A 16923-nucleotide genomic window follows, 5' to 3' on the forward strand; every position below is an offset into this window, starting at 1 on the left:
ATTTTATGGGGGAAATCACCTAGAATTGATTTTCGCTGCCGCTTAACTTTTAGACAAAGCAGTGAAATCCCTTTTTGTTTGCATTTCAAACGTAAAACTCAGATGACAAAAGGGATTTTAATCAGTAGCAATTAAGCTTAAGAATGCATGTGGCAATGTATTTTTAAAATTACTTTTATAATAATTGCATCTATAATTTTATACATAAATTATGCTTTTTTTTAGTTAAAAATATATGTAGCATGATAGTGTAGCATCTTTTTATGGCTAAGATTTATAAAATAACTAATCAATGCCAGTTTACAAGATAAAGGTATATTAATTGCTATTTTAATTATGTCTAGTATTTATGAATTTAAAACCTGTTATGTGTTTAAGTATTTCAAAAGGTGATTTTCGACTATTTTTTTTTCTGTCTGCATCAAAAAATTAAAATCGCCGCCGCTATTTTAAGGGGCTAACTTTACATTCGGTTTCGCTGTTATCACAAAGGTGTATCAAGAAAAGAACAGAATACGATGGGGGGGGGGGAATAGCATACGATAATTTGTACGAAAATTATTAGCTGTCAAACTCTTTGTGCTAAAACTAACGTGTTGAAGCTTATGTAAATTAATGTAAAGTTTTTAAATTTTTTTTTTAAATCGAATTTTTTCGAAGTCATCAAAATTTTAAAATTTTTTTTTTTGCGATTTTTTTCCTAACTTTTTTTTGGTTTCAATTAATAGTTATTTCTCCATTGTTATTGAAAAATAAATCTCTCCCGAGACCTTCGTTTTATAAGCTCTCTCTTGGCTTGATATCAAAATGACAAGAAAAATAAACAATTTAAAAAAAAGTAAGAGAGTGAAAGATTAGATGTTGCCATATATAAATTTTAACATTTATGTCGAAAGTCTCGATAGACCAGAAACCGTTCCCATTTTGGACTGTCATATAATATAAGGCTATCGTTATAGATTCTTAACAAGAAAAATTATTTCCTATTCCTTGTTTTTTTTATTTTTATCGTGTTTCACATTCTGTATTCTTAGGTTAAAATAATCTTTTTAATTATACATATATATTTTTTTCAAATCCAGGTAATCGTTCATTTTGTTACAATTAACGTACATATTAAAAAAAAATTTCGTATTAAATTATAACAATTGTATATTTGATAAAGTTATTATGATTATCAAAATGATCATTAAAAAAAAAAAATCGACATTTAAAGGAGGGGAGGGGGGGCAATGATGAGTTGGTGAGGGGAGTCTTTCTTACTTTAAATTTGTTTTTTAAACCAAAAAGAAAAATCTCTGGGGGGTAAACAACTTTCAAAAAACTCAAAATCAATTTTATACGTATGGTTACTTTTTTTTTCAAAGTTACGTATCGAATGAATATAATGCAAACTATTTAAAACTTGCAAGTTTATTATTTTTTTTTTTTTTACAGCTTGTCAAAACAAATGAACTATCCAGAAAAAAAAAGAAAAAAAAAAGAATTTTTAGTCTTTTTTTGTTTTGTTTGGGTTCTAAATTGTACAATAATAGTTTTATATGTTTCATTTTCATTATACTTATAAACTGTTTTTGTACTTATAAAAGTTTATGAAACTTCATTAATTCTTATAACTGTAGAACTTTTGTTTTTATAGAAAATATAAAGTTTTACTAATGAAAAAGTGGACACTTTAGAAAAATAATTAGTTAAAAATCGTTTATTTAGAATTTTAGTGTCGTTACGTGAAATAGAGACTGATTTATAAAGAAATATAAGTTTCAATGCACTATAAATCAAGACCGACGTAAGATATTACGTGTCACCTGCAACAAAATTGTATGGGATCATTTTAAGTTAACACTAGAAAGACTAAAACTTAGTGCATACCTATACTGTCCAAAAGCAGTCAAAATGACTACATTGTGAAAGAGTAACTAATGTGTAAAGAAATTTTTTTAAAAATATTTTTTAATATTTTTTGTTTTATTTACTACAGTTATATAAAAAGTTATTAGTAAATATTAGCAATAAAAATAATTATAAAAGTCACAAAATTCTAAGAAATTGTGCCATTATATACATCATTGTGTTCGACGCATTTGTTTTGTGAGGCTTAAGCCTAAGATGTTTAGCTTAAGATTTTGATTTTTGTGAACTTTTTATTTTAGTTATTTTAAAGTTTCCGTTGGTTAATATAGCAGGCTTTTAACGTCGTAGCTTGATAGGTCGACTTGAGCCAAATGCTGTTATAGTAAGCGTAGTGAAATTTCTGCAATCAAATGACACAGTGAGAGTTTGGTCGTAATAAGTAATATTGTATGTATTGTGAAAGATGTGAAGCAGGCCGCCTTTTGGCAGAGCCTTCAAGTATATCGTTGTCCTTGTCAGTAAAATTACGTTAGAACGGAAATGTAGAACATTTCTTTCCCTTTTTTTAAAATTTAATATCACCTGCATTTTACATATTATTAATCTACAATTATGTAATTTCCATTTTTTAAAGATTAGATAACCTAATTCTAAGGACAGAAAATTACACGACGCATTCCTCAATCGGACTCTGGCTCTAAGAAAATCCTATATATTTCAGCTCGGGTGGGCTTGGATTGAAATTCTTCGAGCTTAGCGACTATGGTATTTTCTGTGGAAGAAATCCTGATTTCCGGATTTTTCGCTAGCCGCGATCCGGAAGTTTCAAGAAATCATTGATCACATTTATGTCAAAAAATTCTTGTATATTTTATTTAGAAATATTAGAACTGGAATTTATACTTTCATTTTTAAATATTTGTAATCTTTGTAAATAATTTTTTTTTAGAATAATAAATGTGATTAGAGATAAAAGTGAACTTATACACAATTATTCATTTAAATTATGCTTCATATAATTAATTTAGAATTTCATGTTTTTAAAATATAAATTATTTAAATTGATGAAGACATTAATTTTTTTGAAATGCGTCATTAATGATTTTACTCGAGACAATTTCAGGATTTTTGAGTTGGGCTCACAATCACCCCTGTTCTTATAACTCTGAAGAATAAACGAATCTCTTGTTATAATCTAATGATCAACATTTTAGACCAGTGGTTTCCAACTGGCAGCCCCGGGGGCCGCACCTTGCCCCGGGGCCCGCGAAGCCTTTTTTTTTGTGACCCGCGAACTAAAATATATTAGTTGTCATTTTTTTGCGGACAATTTTCGTAAAAAAAATGTATGGGTTTAAAATACTTTTCTCGTTAATAAAAACCTAATTTCTTCGTTTCTGTGGAATTTATCATACCAACGGTGCAAAAAAATTATTTCTCAGGTTTTGCACCCAAGAAAATATTTATTCAAATACAAAAATAGTCGTGTATGTTGCTCTTTTTTATTTCATTTTTTTGTACTTTGTGAATATAATTTAGCATGCGTGTATCAGAAATTTTCTCAAAGAAATTCACTTATTTAACTTTTTGAAACCACTCATTTTGGACGAAAATATTTACACACACATTTGTAAATTTAAAATGTAAATATCTATTCTCTGGTGGTTGCAGTTCAATTTGTGTGCTACTATGTAAGTTTTAATACCAACCTTTTTGAAGTTTTATATCTTAATAATTAGATATCTGTTGCACATTAATTGTTTAATACATGGGTGCACATTAAAGTTATTGTAGCCCGAATTTTTTAATATGCAATTAAATATTTTTACAAATCTACTTCTTATTTTAATTTGTAATTCAATACTTTTGTTTTGTACAATTTGGTAAAAATCTGACAGTAATATTTAATGTTCCTTCAAACATAAAAGAGTCCTTCATAAAATTTTGATAAAGTTGCGGCCCGCCATTTGATTTGTGTTATTAATTGTGGCCCCCGGCCTCATGTAGGTTGGAAACCCCTAATTTAGACTAAACATATTTACTGAGTGTTTATTAGGACCTATCATCGACTAATGTTAGACCAATTCCCTTGGATGGGGGAAATGTAGTTTTTCTTTCATTCACAGTTGTGTCATTGTTTTTCGTCGGTCAGTTGTCCATTCCCGCTTATGGATGCTTAATTTATTGGAGGTCGAAAGGATGGAACACCCGACGAGTTCACACAATTCTTCTCCGGTTCTTCATTAAATGGGGGTTAAAAGCGTGACAAGTCGATCGTGTCGCGTCATTGAAGCCAGAACAGTGTTCCACCGGTGCGTGTAATGCAAGTAGTTTAACTGTTTCGATCTCCTTAATATTCTTCTCTAGATTGGAAATGTCGGATCGATCTCCTCTCATGGAGGTCAACAGTCCTGTTTTATTTATATTTTTTTTTTCATAGAGGGTTCTGTTTAAGTTTGTTAATTAGATTTAAAGTGGGTTGGTATTTTTACCAAGAAAGTGGCAAAAATGGAAGGAAAAAAAAAATTACACGTTTATTTCTTAATGACGAATAGTGTTCCATTGGATTCTGTTAATTAAGGATTAACAACTATGAAATATATTGATGCGATTTATAAATTGAAAAAAATATGCGCTTAATGACTATAGCAATGTTCTTAAATCTTCTCTAAATTTCAATATCGATAGTTTTATAAATCCAATTCCTAACCCTTGATTTTTGTTAAATTATCTTTCTCACTCAAATCGATTTTATTGTACCCAATCCTGTGGCAAAATATTTTCGAGCTATCTGTGACAAAACTCTCTAGCACTAATATCTTTCTGCAAGATACTTTTAATAATACAAACATGTATGTTACTAATTTAAAATAATAAAAACGCTGTGTTAACGAAAAAAAAATATTTTTTTTTTAAATTGAACTTATAACAGTTTTTTATTCTAATATTATGGGTGATATTCTCGCATTATGTTGGGGGGGGNTCTGCAAGATACTTTTAATAATACAAACATGTATGTTACTAATTTAAAATAATAAAAACGCTGTGTTTACGAAAAAAAATTTTTTTTTTTTTTTAAATTGAACTTATAAAAATTTTTTATTCTAATATTATGGGTGATATTCTCGCATTATGTTGGGGGGGGGGCGCACAAATTATTTCTTGCTTCGCATTTTGTCATCACTGTAAAAAAAAAAAAAATTCTAATTTATAGTAGTAATTGCCGAATAAAAGATAGTTTTCAAAATCATGCTAATCGGACTCCTCAAATGCGTGTTTCGTTTCGAGATTAGGTTGTTGTAATAAATAATATTTTTTAAAAATATCGGATTTATAAACTATGGAGAAATCGTAGCAATAACTGTATAAAATTCGATAGAATCATTGCCTTAAAAAAGTATATATTCAAATGCAAGATTCGAATTTTCTATATTGTTTAAAATATATCGGGATATATAAAATCCGCGTGAAAATCAATATCAGTAACTACCCAAAATACAATCGGAACATTACATCGATTCACGATACTATCGGCGTAAATTGAGAGCTTCAAAAAGTGAAAAAAGGCATGATTCAAATATTACGCGTAAACTTCTAAATAAAAGTAATTATTTTCATTTTTCAAAAGAAAAATCATTCTGCAAGAACTCTGTAACATTCTGCGACTATGTCGCTGCGATTGTGCCAGGGGTACACAATGTATATGTATTTAAAGTATTCTGAAAACACGTTGTGGAACCATTAAAGTTTTTAATTTAAAAACTTGCCCTGTGCGTCGTTTTCGTTCTTGGAGAAAAAGACATTAATATTTATAGATAAGATTTCGATAATTTATCATTCCAACTCATGATTTCTTTTATTGTTTCCACTGCATTTGATCATAGTAATTTTCTGACATGTGTGTTTCAAAAAATAACTTGTTACAAACATTAACCTTTTTAATTTAAAAGTTTGCTACTGCCTGTCTTTTTTTTTTTCCTTCCTAATGAATTAATATTTATAAATTAGATTTTTTTAAATTTATCATTCATACTCGCGATTTCTTTTTTTGTTCACACCACTATATTTGATTTAATGATGTGTGTTTGGAAAATAATGTGTTTTTATTTACAATGATGTGTTTTTATTTACAATGTTGTAACAATCCATAATTAGGTGAAAATTTTCGCCTCGTGATCCTTTTTAAATCCTGCTCTGTAAAAATATAGTATTTAAATACAAAAATTCGAAGCCGTGAAGTTAAAAATAAAATATATTCAGTCACTTTGAAATAACAGCAACCATATTAAAGACTGTAATAACTGTGCAAATCTACATATATCTTACTTAAATTACTATTAAAGGGTAAAGAATATATATATATATATATACTAATCTACTGTTTGTATTTGATAGATTTCACATGTTTCTTTTACATTTTTATGGTTAAAGAAATTATGAAGCATGTGTGATTTTTTAAAAAAATAATTTACAAAGAAAAATTTACTATATTTAATAAATACAATGTAAAAAAAATATTTGTTGGAAGCATATTTACAATAAACTCATTAAGTTTCAAAAATAGAACATATAATGCACAAATAAAAAAAGCAGAAAACAGTCTTATTTGATTTAAAAGCATGTGCTGTGAGTTTACTTTGAATAAGTTGATTTAAGAAACTAATTTTTTAATGGATTGATACGTTAATCATGATTTGAAGGGTTAACTTAATGGTTAACTTAACTTAAAGGTTAACTTAATTTAATCTTCTAATTACGAAATCATACGTGAAAACATATGTTTGGTGAATAAACACACACCCTTTTTATCCAATGATTTTAGGCCTATAGATTTGAAGCAAAAGATAATCCATATTGTTTTGTTAAAGGAGGTAAAAAGTTAGGATACCGTGATTTTATTTTTACATATTTTTTTATGTTTCGGGGAGCTATTTACAAGATCAAAAAAATTTCCCTTGAACTTGTTTATCCAAAGAATATTTCTCACTAATTTTAATAATAATTTATTAATTAATTCAATCAAAAAATCTTTTTCATAAAATTAAAAAACAAATTAAGTTCTTAATTTTTTTTTTTTCGCTTCAATAATTAATGTTACGTTTTCAAACTTTTATTACTCGAAATATTTTTTAACGTTCTTAAGAGGGTTCTCTCCCATTTTAACTATTTGGACCATATTTTCACTACGAAATAATTTTATGATATGAATACATAAAAAAATGTCACCTATTTCAAGTCTGATTTTGTGAAGTAAGCATGTATAGTACTAACTGATTAATAGTAGATACAGTAAGCAAAGTAAAAAACAAACCATCCTGAATACTTTTGTTCTAATGATCGGATCTTCTCGTTCTAGGACTCAATCTTAAAGGTTTGAAGGGGTGACCTCAAATATGCTGATTAATTAGTGCTAACGATATTTTAAGTTCTGAAAACAGACACAAAAACGTACTTACTCAGAATAGACATACTTTTTTTTCTTCGACGGATTGGAATTTCTGACCACCAATGACTACAAATGTAGGGGGTAGCTGCAATTTGGGAAAAATGGTCCCAATAGTTTGGTCAATAGTGGTCCAAATTTTGGATGTCAGTTTTATTTTTGCGTCATTTCGCCATATCTCGTTAATTTTTTAAACGAATTGAAAAAAATTTTCATACATTTATAAAATTCGTTGATTCAATTATTCGTTTTCCATGCAAAATATAACTTTTAGAAAATATTTTATTTAATATTAGTCGAAAAACTTTTGAGTTGTCAAGCATAAAATTTCTTGCATCATTTTAAGGAATTCTATTTTAAATGGCAAAATACAAAATTTGAGTAAAATCAGTCGAATAGTTGCTGAGAAACCAAATTTTTTAAAATATGACTTTTTCGAGATGTGGTGAAATACACAAAAAGTAAAATAAGCATTAAGGGATCCAAACCTGCTCTCCTGAACTAACTATTGGAATGCTCTTCTGAACAAACTTTTGACACCATATTTCCCACATTGCGGCTATCCACTGTATTTCAGGGTTCAGAAATCCGAATCCATCTTTAAAAACAGGCTATGTTTATTCGGACAAAATGCGATTTTGTGTCAGATTTCGTAACTTAAAATATTGTCTACACTAATTAGTTAGGGTATATTTGAATATCCTTTTGAACCATTAAAATTGAGTCCCAGAATATGAAGTAGATCCAAAGTTATACGGGGTGGTCCATTTTTTTATTTTGTCCACACAGTGCATTTTAAAATCTATCCTTCAAACTTTTAAATTTGTATCTTAAATATGTGATGTTCTGATCACTAAATAAAAAATTTCACTTTTTTTTTATCAGTACCATTAATCATCAATTCTGAAACAGAATGGAAATATTTATGTGCTTTCTATTTAATTTCTCTTAACATTACATTCTGTTCACTATTCTAATTTAGTAATTTGCTGTCTCTTTCATACCTACCAAGTCTCCTGTTTTTTAACGAAAACCCCTGTATTTTACGACTATCTCCTGTTTACCCATATATTCTCGAATTTCTCTGTATTTGTTGAAGAGATTTTTAAAAAAAAATTGGTGATAAAATATCCGCTGATGGCAAAAATACTTCTCTTATTACTTAACAGATGGTGCCAGTACTGCATTATGTTGAGTGTTTATGTAATTATTAATAATGGGTTTGAAAAACTCTTCCTTAGGTTAAGAATTATCGACATATTTTTTACTTCGCTAAATATAAGTGCTTATATTATTTCCAATTAATTTTGAATTTCTCTTTTTGACTTACATGATGTATCAGAACTTTACTTGTAGCCTAAAAAATGTTGCTGGTAAAATCTCAGTTATTTTATTTCTCCAATGTTGGCAGGTATGCTCTTAAACTAATTTATTTGTCCATTATTCATTATTTTATACCTTGTCATACCAGGGTTTAAGCTGAGTCTAAAAATTCATTAGCAAAAAAGCTAAAATCTGAAAAAAAGTTTTAGCAAAATGCTAAAATGCCATTAGGCTTCTAAAACTACTTTATATCAAACAAGTACTGTAAGTTATCTGACAAAGAATAACTTAATTCCGAACTATGGGGCATCCTGCTAGGTATAAATATATTGAACATTTCGATTTTATCCAAATCTCCCAATCTATCAGTAATATTTTCAATGATACAGTTTAAAAAATTGTGCATCAAATTACGGAATCTTTCCCTCTGTNCATAAAAGCGGACCCTGATTGAAAGAATGTGAGTAATTTTTTCACAATTTCACGAAAAACGGACCCTTCACAAAATGTCTGGACAGACCCCTGCTTACATGATGTATCAGAACTTTACTTGTAGCCTAAAAAATGTTGCTGGTAAAATCTCAGTTATTTTATTTCTCCAATGTTGGCAGGTATGCTCTTAAACTAATTTATTTGTCCATTATTCATTATTTTATACCTTGTCATACACCAGCACAAAGATATGTTCTTTAGTGATGTCAATGTCTGAGAAAATTCTATGTTAATAACTTATCTATTAATAACTTATCTATAAGACTCTTGTTTTTTTTCTCTCCAAATAAATTTGTTCTATGATATTTAGATTTATTTGTGTTACATAGTTTTAAATGAGCTAATCTCACCCCTATATAATTTTTTGTTTGTTAGATATCACACAATGTTTGCAAAGAAGAAAAAGAAGCCAATCATATCTTTGCCAACGAACTTTGAACATCGTGTCCACACTGGTTATGACAGAAAAGAGGGTAAATTTGTGGGTCTTCCTCCTCAGTGGGCCAGCCTTATCCAGCCCATCTCAAACCGGCCAAAGCCAATCATCGATCCGTCTCAGATCACACCAATCGAAATGATGGACATAAAATCTCATGTAAGTCTTTTGGATTATTTTCTCTCTTTTTTTTTTTTTGAATAAACTCATGGATTATTATTTATTTATTTTTTGCATTTGTACTAATACATCAGCTTCAGATTGCTAGCCGGTTCTTTGAGAAGTAAACTTAGTCGGTGGGCAATGTTTTTCACATTGCCATAATCGTGCATTTGGCTATGAAATTGTAGAGCCTTTTTTGGCGTGACTAACACTACAAATATTAACACTAGGAAGTCATTTTGACTGCTTTTTAATTTCGATTAGAAAAACAATTACATATAGATATATAATGACACAATTTCTTAGAATTTTGTGACTTTTTGTACAACATACAATTTTTTTTTATTGTTAAGGTTGTTGACGTTTATATTTGATAAATTATACGTTTAAGTCAGAAATATTTAACCATTTTTGAAAGTTTTGAACTAAATACAACTGAGTCTAAATTTTTGACCAGTACTGTATGTATATATATTATATATATTATTGGAATTTGCAGACGATAGTAAGAGGGAGTTATGGTACCAGCACTATGCATCGCAACGGTCCAGTTTCGGTCACACGATCGAATTCTCTGAGGAAAGAGAGCCCTCCTCAAATCCGCAGAGACTACTTAAGCAGGCTACCCCCTCCTGTTCCAGAAGATGAAATCCAGCACAGCGGACCTCACCCACCCCCCGGTGGACCTCCCGTTTACCAAGGACATTATCCTCATCACCATACGCATCAGCACAACATGCACCATCAACAACAAATTCCAAACCGCAGACACGTTCATCACAATACATACAGAAATGAGGGAAGAAGAGATGCATCTCCTTACGGTCAGGAACCCAAAGGCGTCGGCCCTCCTCCTTTCGATGCCGTCGAAGATCATTCCCGACCTCCCGACAGAGATGGTGATTGGAATCACGAGGAACAATATCATAATCTAGTAATTATTTTTTCTTTGGATATTGAGCTTTTAAAAAATATTGAAAATGTTTTGAAACATAATGTATTATAATTTTTACACAATGTTAAACTACACCTCTTTGAGAATCTGTGTAAATTGAAAATTAAGCTTTAAAATCTCTAAAATTCATGTTCTGCTAGCTTATAAAATTAATAAAAAAAATGTAATTTTAAAATGAGTTAAGATCAAACATTTCTGTAACTTTCTTTTTATCTTGTTAAATGTGAATTACGCTCACTATATTCAATAGCATTAAGAGAAAGTTCTTTTTAATTCAATATACTGATGTTGAATTTTTCTCTTAAATTTTAAAATTAGCTATTAGTGTAAGCGAGTTTGTACTCTATGTATGTAAAATGTTTTTTAATTAATTATTGTAAGATTTTCAAAATCACTTTTTATTGAAAAAGAAAGAAAAAAATTTTAACGAAGAGAATTTTATTTGAAATATTTTAATTGTTTTTTTAAATTTATTTTCTTCTATGCAGCAGACAATAGTAAGAAAAGTTCAAACGAGAATTTTTGTTTTGTAAAAATATTTGATCTCATAAATTGTATAATGTAAATAGTTCTAATGTAAATAATGTCATTAATGTAAATAGTTCTGAAGTATAAGGTTTTCTTTATACTGACAAAATGGGGGGCGATTCACTTTTTGGCATTTATTACTCTAACTAATATTTTAATATTAGATATTTATTGCATGTTAATGTGTAAACATAAAATATTTACTTATTATGCTTTATTGTGTTAGTATATTTATGGAACTAAAGTGGATATTTCTGAATTGTTTATTTATTATTAATAAAAAAAAAGGTTTTTATTGAATTCTTTTCATGTTTGTTACTTTTAATTCAGTGCTTAATTCATATTTAACTTTTATTTTTAATCTATTAAATGACCTAGATTAAAAAAAAAATTACTATAAACTAAAAAAAAGTATTATTTTTTTTTAAAAATTGATTTCTTTTTCAATCCTGATTAAACTATTGGAGAAATCAGTATTTTGTTAATTTTGATTACCTTTAAGTATTAGATATATAATTTATCTTTGTGAATGATAAAATATTTTTAACTGTTATGTAAGAGTTCATCTAGATTGCCTATAAAAATTAAAGTTTTATTTTATGATCAGTATCAAACTTATCTTATATTTGTTTGTTTTTAGGTTCCATCAAAAATGCCCCCTGTGCCTCCGATGCAAAATCAATATTCACCTCATCCTGGGCATCCACCGCCTGGCAATCCACCTTCGCACCGCCCCCCAGTTCCAAATGGCAATTCTCATCCAAATTCAAAGAATTTACCTGATATGAATATCAACAACCAGCAAAACATCTCCCAAAACAATAATCAGATGGATCGAAGTAGTAAACCTTCCAGGCCACCTTTTACTCAACCTCATCAGCCAAAAGAGCAACCTCCTCTGCCTGTTGAGCATAAAGAAAACAATAAGGTAGTTCTACCCCCTTTTTTTTCCTCCTGATTCTTTTTATTTTCTTAATTTTTTTAGCGCTGCAAACATGCCAACAATTACAATTTATTCGTAATTTTTATGATTTCATAGTTTAGATTACGGCCTGAGTAATAAAAATTACGTTATTTGGGAATTTCTATAATATATTGTTAATAATAAGTTTTTCCCCTTAACTACTTAGAATTATAAAAAAAATTTTTAAATTAAAGTCCGATAACTTTTCTCTACTTCTTAGACAATTCTAAAATTAATAAATAAAAAATAAAAATGAATTTATCAAAACAAGACACACACACAAAAAGAGATTTGATCTTTCTCATTTCCAATACACTATTCTGAAACCTAATTTTCTCTCTTTTAATCGAAAAACTAAAGAACATAAACTGAAATTTGAAGTACTGTGAGCAAAAAGTTTTAGTTGTTCAAATACAGGATAATAAAAAGACAATAAGGGTTAGTTCTAATTTAAACAAAAACTTGTACATTGATTCAATTTAATTTTATCATTTTAATTTAAAATTTCAGTCTTTTTTAATTTAGTACTTTTATCTTAGTGTTATTTTTCTTTATTTCATTGCAAATGTATGCATAAATTAATTATAATTATGTACCTATATACAATTAAGTAGTATATGTGCCTTAAAATTGTGTATTTCATTTTAAAAGTTAAGTCCTTACTTAGTAAATGTAGGTTTTTAGTACTTAGGTTTTTAAGTTAAATTTAGGTTTTTAAGTTTTTATTCCTGGGTACTAAATAAGAATGCATGATTTGCTTCTGACAAGAAAGTAAAATATTTGGTAACTATTTATAGCTTGTTTTGTTGCAAGGTAAATTTTTTTTATAAATGTTTTAGATTGTTAACCTTTTATTTTTATTACATAAGGATAAGCAGATTGTTATATAAAAATTTAAATTTTCTTAATTAAAAATCGTCAACTTTTTGTTAATAGAATTAAATTCAAACTTGGATTTTAATAATCATTACATTCAGTTAACATTTCAACTAAATATTCTGTTGAAAAAAAAATTGCAAATCTCAATTTTTGCACTTCATTTTACAATTCAATTTCAATGAAATCATTAAAAATGGAATTTGGATTAGTTTCAAAAATGTCGTTAAACCTTAACAATCTAAAAATATTGAAGCAAACCTGGCCCAGGTTTGCAAAGATTGCCTGGTCCTACTTTGGTGAGCCCTGTTAATTAATACAAATAAATTTTGTTTTAAATTTATTGATTTTTTTTAAAAGAAATGTAACTAATTGGCACTTATATTCATTGATAAACATTCATACTATTTTTAATGTCCTTAACTTTTCAAAAAATTCCTTAATTTTTTTAAAAAGGAATTGTTAATAGTCCTTAATATTTGCTTTGTTAAAAGAGTGGGAACCCTGATTTAGTTCTGGTTTAGTCAGCATTGTTCTCTATTTAACTATAATTGAAAACATTTTTATTATAACTTTTATTATAGGTGAGAAAAGAAATTAAATGAAGATAAAAAAAAAAGTGCTTAGTGGTCTAAAAGCAGTGTACTAATAAGTACATTTTTAAGTGTACTCAATTGTCAAATCTATTTTTGGTTTAAATATTTTTCTTTATTCATATTATTTTAATATGCCCTGGGGGTCATTTTTCAGAGTAATTGATTCTAAAAATACCTCAAATATAAATGTTGTTTTCAATTATTTGAAAAAAAATTCTGTGGTGTTAGAAATAGTTAATGATTCCTTGATATTTTTGCTAATCTAATTCTGGTTATAAATCCATTTCAAGCTTTTTGATAGAATATCTTGAGTTCTGAAATTCGATGTTTTGCTTTCCACAAATAGAAGGGTTTATTTTTTTTTACTTTGATTTTCCAAATAGGAATTTTTAGCTTTATTTACCTTTATTTCCTAGTTTTTTATGTTATTCTGATTCAATTATGTGTTTTCCTTTACATGCAGTGAACTTGTATGATTTGCTAATTTGTAATTCTCTTCTTTCAGACTCCTCAAGAGCCGGTTAAATCTGAAACACGTCCTCCAGCTAAGTCAAACCAAAATCAAAATCATCTAGAACAGCAGAGACTCTCACATGAGCAGGTAACTTTAATTCATTAATTTATTCAAAAGAAATTAGTTAAAAGTGGGTAAACAGAAAATAGATTTTGAAAAGAATAATAGAAAAAAGGAAAATATAGGAAATATCACGGCTTGAAATTTATGCTGATCTAAAATTTTAATCAGTTTTGCCATAAAGTAACTATCGGTGGTCCCCCAGACCAGCAATTTATGTGAGAGATGGCGTGCAGTGTTGGATGTTTGATTTTACTCTTACATATTTTTTTCTGCATTTTTGTCACAAAACATATTTCACCATATTTGTGAACATTACAAACTCTCTTTATTCAAACACAAATTCTAATTTCTAATAAATATTGAAAAATGGACAGTACATGCAGAACATTTTAGAACAACAGTGAACATTTTACTTACATTTTACTACTTTATTACATAGCAGAACAGCATTGAACATTTTACTTCATAAATTCAAATTGGAAAAGCGCACAGTGCAGCTATAACCAAATTTGTATTTTAGTAAATTAGTAACAACATAAAATTACTTAATAATAAAAATAAATAAAAATAAAATATCATTGTGTGTTTGCAGAACATTCCTTCATCAGGGGACTTTTTTTTTAGAGAAAAAATAAGAGACCTGTAAACAAACCAGTAAAAATTTGTGTTAACCCATTTTAGGCCAAGCATGGAAATGTAATAAAATGTGGTGTTATTTTAATTTAAATATGCTTGCATTACAATTTATTAAGACTCAAAAAACTTCATGTAGGAAATATTATTTTTTATTTAAGAAATAAAGTGGTACATATAGGCATCCTTCACTAAATTAATGGACAAACTATTTAGTTGAACGCTTGTTTTTTTATGATTTAAAATTTTTTTTTATTTACTGATATGCAACTTTAATCCATCTTAAAAATGTATGACAAATCTCAAAATGAATAATTATACATTTTCCAAAAATTTTATTTGTCAATAACGGCTTTAAGTTTTAAAACAAAACTTGAATAGCTTACAAATTTCTCAACAGAAAGTGCTTATTCCAATTAAATTACTAATAATTTATGGATCTCTTCAGAACTCTTGACAATAGCAGAAAAATAAAATTAGTGAAAAATATTCATCACAGTGTTAATAAAAATATATTTATTGAAACGGTGCATTTGCGCACCTTTGGCCGAAAATGAGTTAACTATAGTTTGTTCAACGAGAACTGATAGTGAAAGTAAACAAAGCGGAATGCTATTTGACGCAATACCGTTGTCTGCTTGGCGCCGGAATTATGCCAAATAGTGCCTACCAGTCAAGCATGAATTTTNCTCATTTTAAAAATAAAATGTTTATTTTCAACTCGACATTTCGTTGCAAATCAATTCTGAATCGTTTATTTGATTATTATTAGTGCCTTTTGTGATATCTATAGCCGCATGTGTCTCTTATACCATTGCACAGTGCTTTTAGTTCAAAGTTAGAAGATAATTCTAGAGTCAAATGTGGGCTTATTAGAACTGTAAGTGAAGATTTAATTTAAAACAGAACTTGGTATGAACAAATCAAGTATTATAAATAAAAAGCACGAAAAAAAATATTGCTTGCTTACAACTATCTCACATAATCACAGCATCATTCAATAAACAAATAAAGAAAGAACAAACAAGAACCACTTTAATTTCAGGTTGTAAGTATATATACGATTATTAGTAACGAGACGTAAAATCATTCGCATTTTCGAGATTATACCAACAAAAACTTTTTTAGATTTGTTACTTTTGAGATCCTTTGAGTTTTAAGTGCTTAAATGTGCTTATTTTTGATTTTACATTTTTTAAAAGCTCTTAAAGGTGCTTTTTTTTTATTCGGTGTTTGTAAAAAGTGCTTAATTTTATTTCTTTTAAAAATATTTATCAGAAACTAGTTATTTTATCATGATTATGTAGAGTTTTTGAAAATGTTTTTGAATTTTAGTGATTTTATGCTTATAAATTAAGAACCTTAAACGATAAAATTTTTTAAATTTTTTTTTTATTACTGCAAAGATTCTAATTATGATTTTGTTTTGGAAAGTGATTAATAATATTTTTTGAGTGCTTAAAAGTTGCTTATTTTTTTGTTGAAACCCTGTCTTATAGTATGATGTCTTTCATTTTTGCAGGTTGTCATCATGCGTGATTATCACCATCCAAATATTGTTGAAATGTTTGACAGCTTCTTAGTGGGAGATGAATTATGGGTAGTCATGGAATTTCTGGAGGGTGGAGCTCTGACCGACATAGTGACCCACTCCAGAATGGACGAGGAGCAGATTGCAACTGTTTGCAAGCAGTGTCTCAAGGCTCTTGCTTTTCTTCATTCTCAAGGTGTTATTCACAGGGATATTAAGAGTGACTCCATTTTACTGGCTAGTGATGGACGGGTAAATAAATTGATTTGCACTAATATCAAAATTTTTTAATTATTCTTTTCAATTTTATATTATATTACAATATTAATAACTTTGATGCAGAGAACTCTCGCTACTACGATATCCGATGCAACAATAATTCCCTCTATTACGATAATGTTTTGTGATCCCGACAAACTTGCATATGAATTAATGTTATCCTCCCCTCAATATTGCGATATTCTCTAAAGCAATAAACCCCTGTAAAAAGTTTTTTTTTCAAATCTAAACCTTATTTTCCTTATTTATTATTGGTTTTCAAATGTAAAAAATT

The 16923-nt window shown here is 28.3% G+C and overlaps 1 protein-coding gene across 3 annotated transcripts in view; it reads left to right on the plus strand.

Moving 5' to 3' along the window:
- LOC107451326 (serine/threonine-protein kinase PAK mbt) overlaps positions 1 to 16923 on the plus strand; it is a 52357-nt gene that overhangs the window by 16776 nt on the left and 18658 nt on the right. For all 3 annotated transcript variants that reach the window (XM_071184176.1, XM_071184175.1, XM_071184174.1), the window contains exons 2-6: positions 9488 to 9707; positions 10210 to 10644; positions 11834 to 12121; positions 14135 to 14230; positions 16362 to 16622. In XM_071184176.1, coding sequence (XP_071040277.1) covers positions 9498 to 9707; positions 10210 to 10644; positions 11834 to 12121; positions 14135 to 14230; positions 16362 to 16622 — 1290 coding nt within the window. In that variant the 5' untranslated portion in view covers positions 9488 to 9497. The remainder of the gene's footprint in view (positions 1 to 9487; positions 9708 to 10209; positions 10645 to 11833; positions 12122 to 14134; positions 14231 to 16361; positions 16623 to 16923) is intronic.

The sequence above is a fragment of the Parasteatoda tepidariorum genome, chromosome 8 (assembly GCF_043381705.1).
Source record: "Parasteatoda tepidariorum isolate YZ-2023 chromosome 8, CAS_Ptep_4.0, whole genome shotgun sequence".
NCBI classification, from domain to species: Eukaryota; Metazoa; Arthropoda; class Arachnida; order Araneae; family Theridiidae; genus Parasteatoda; species Parasteatoda tepidariorum.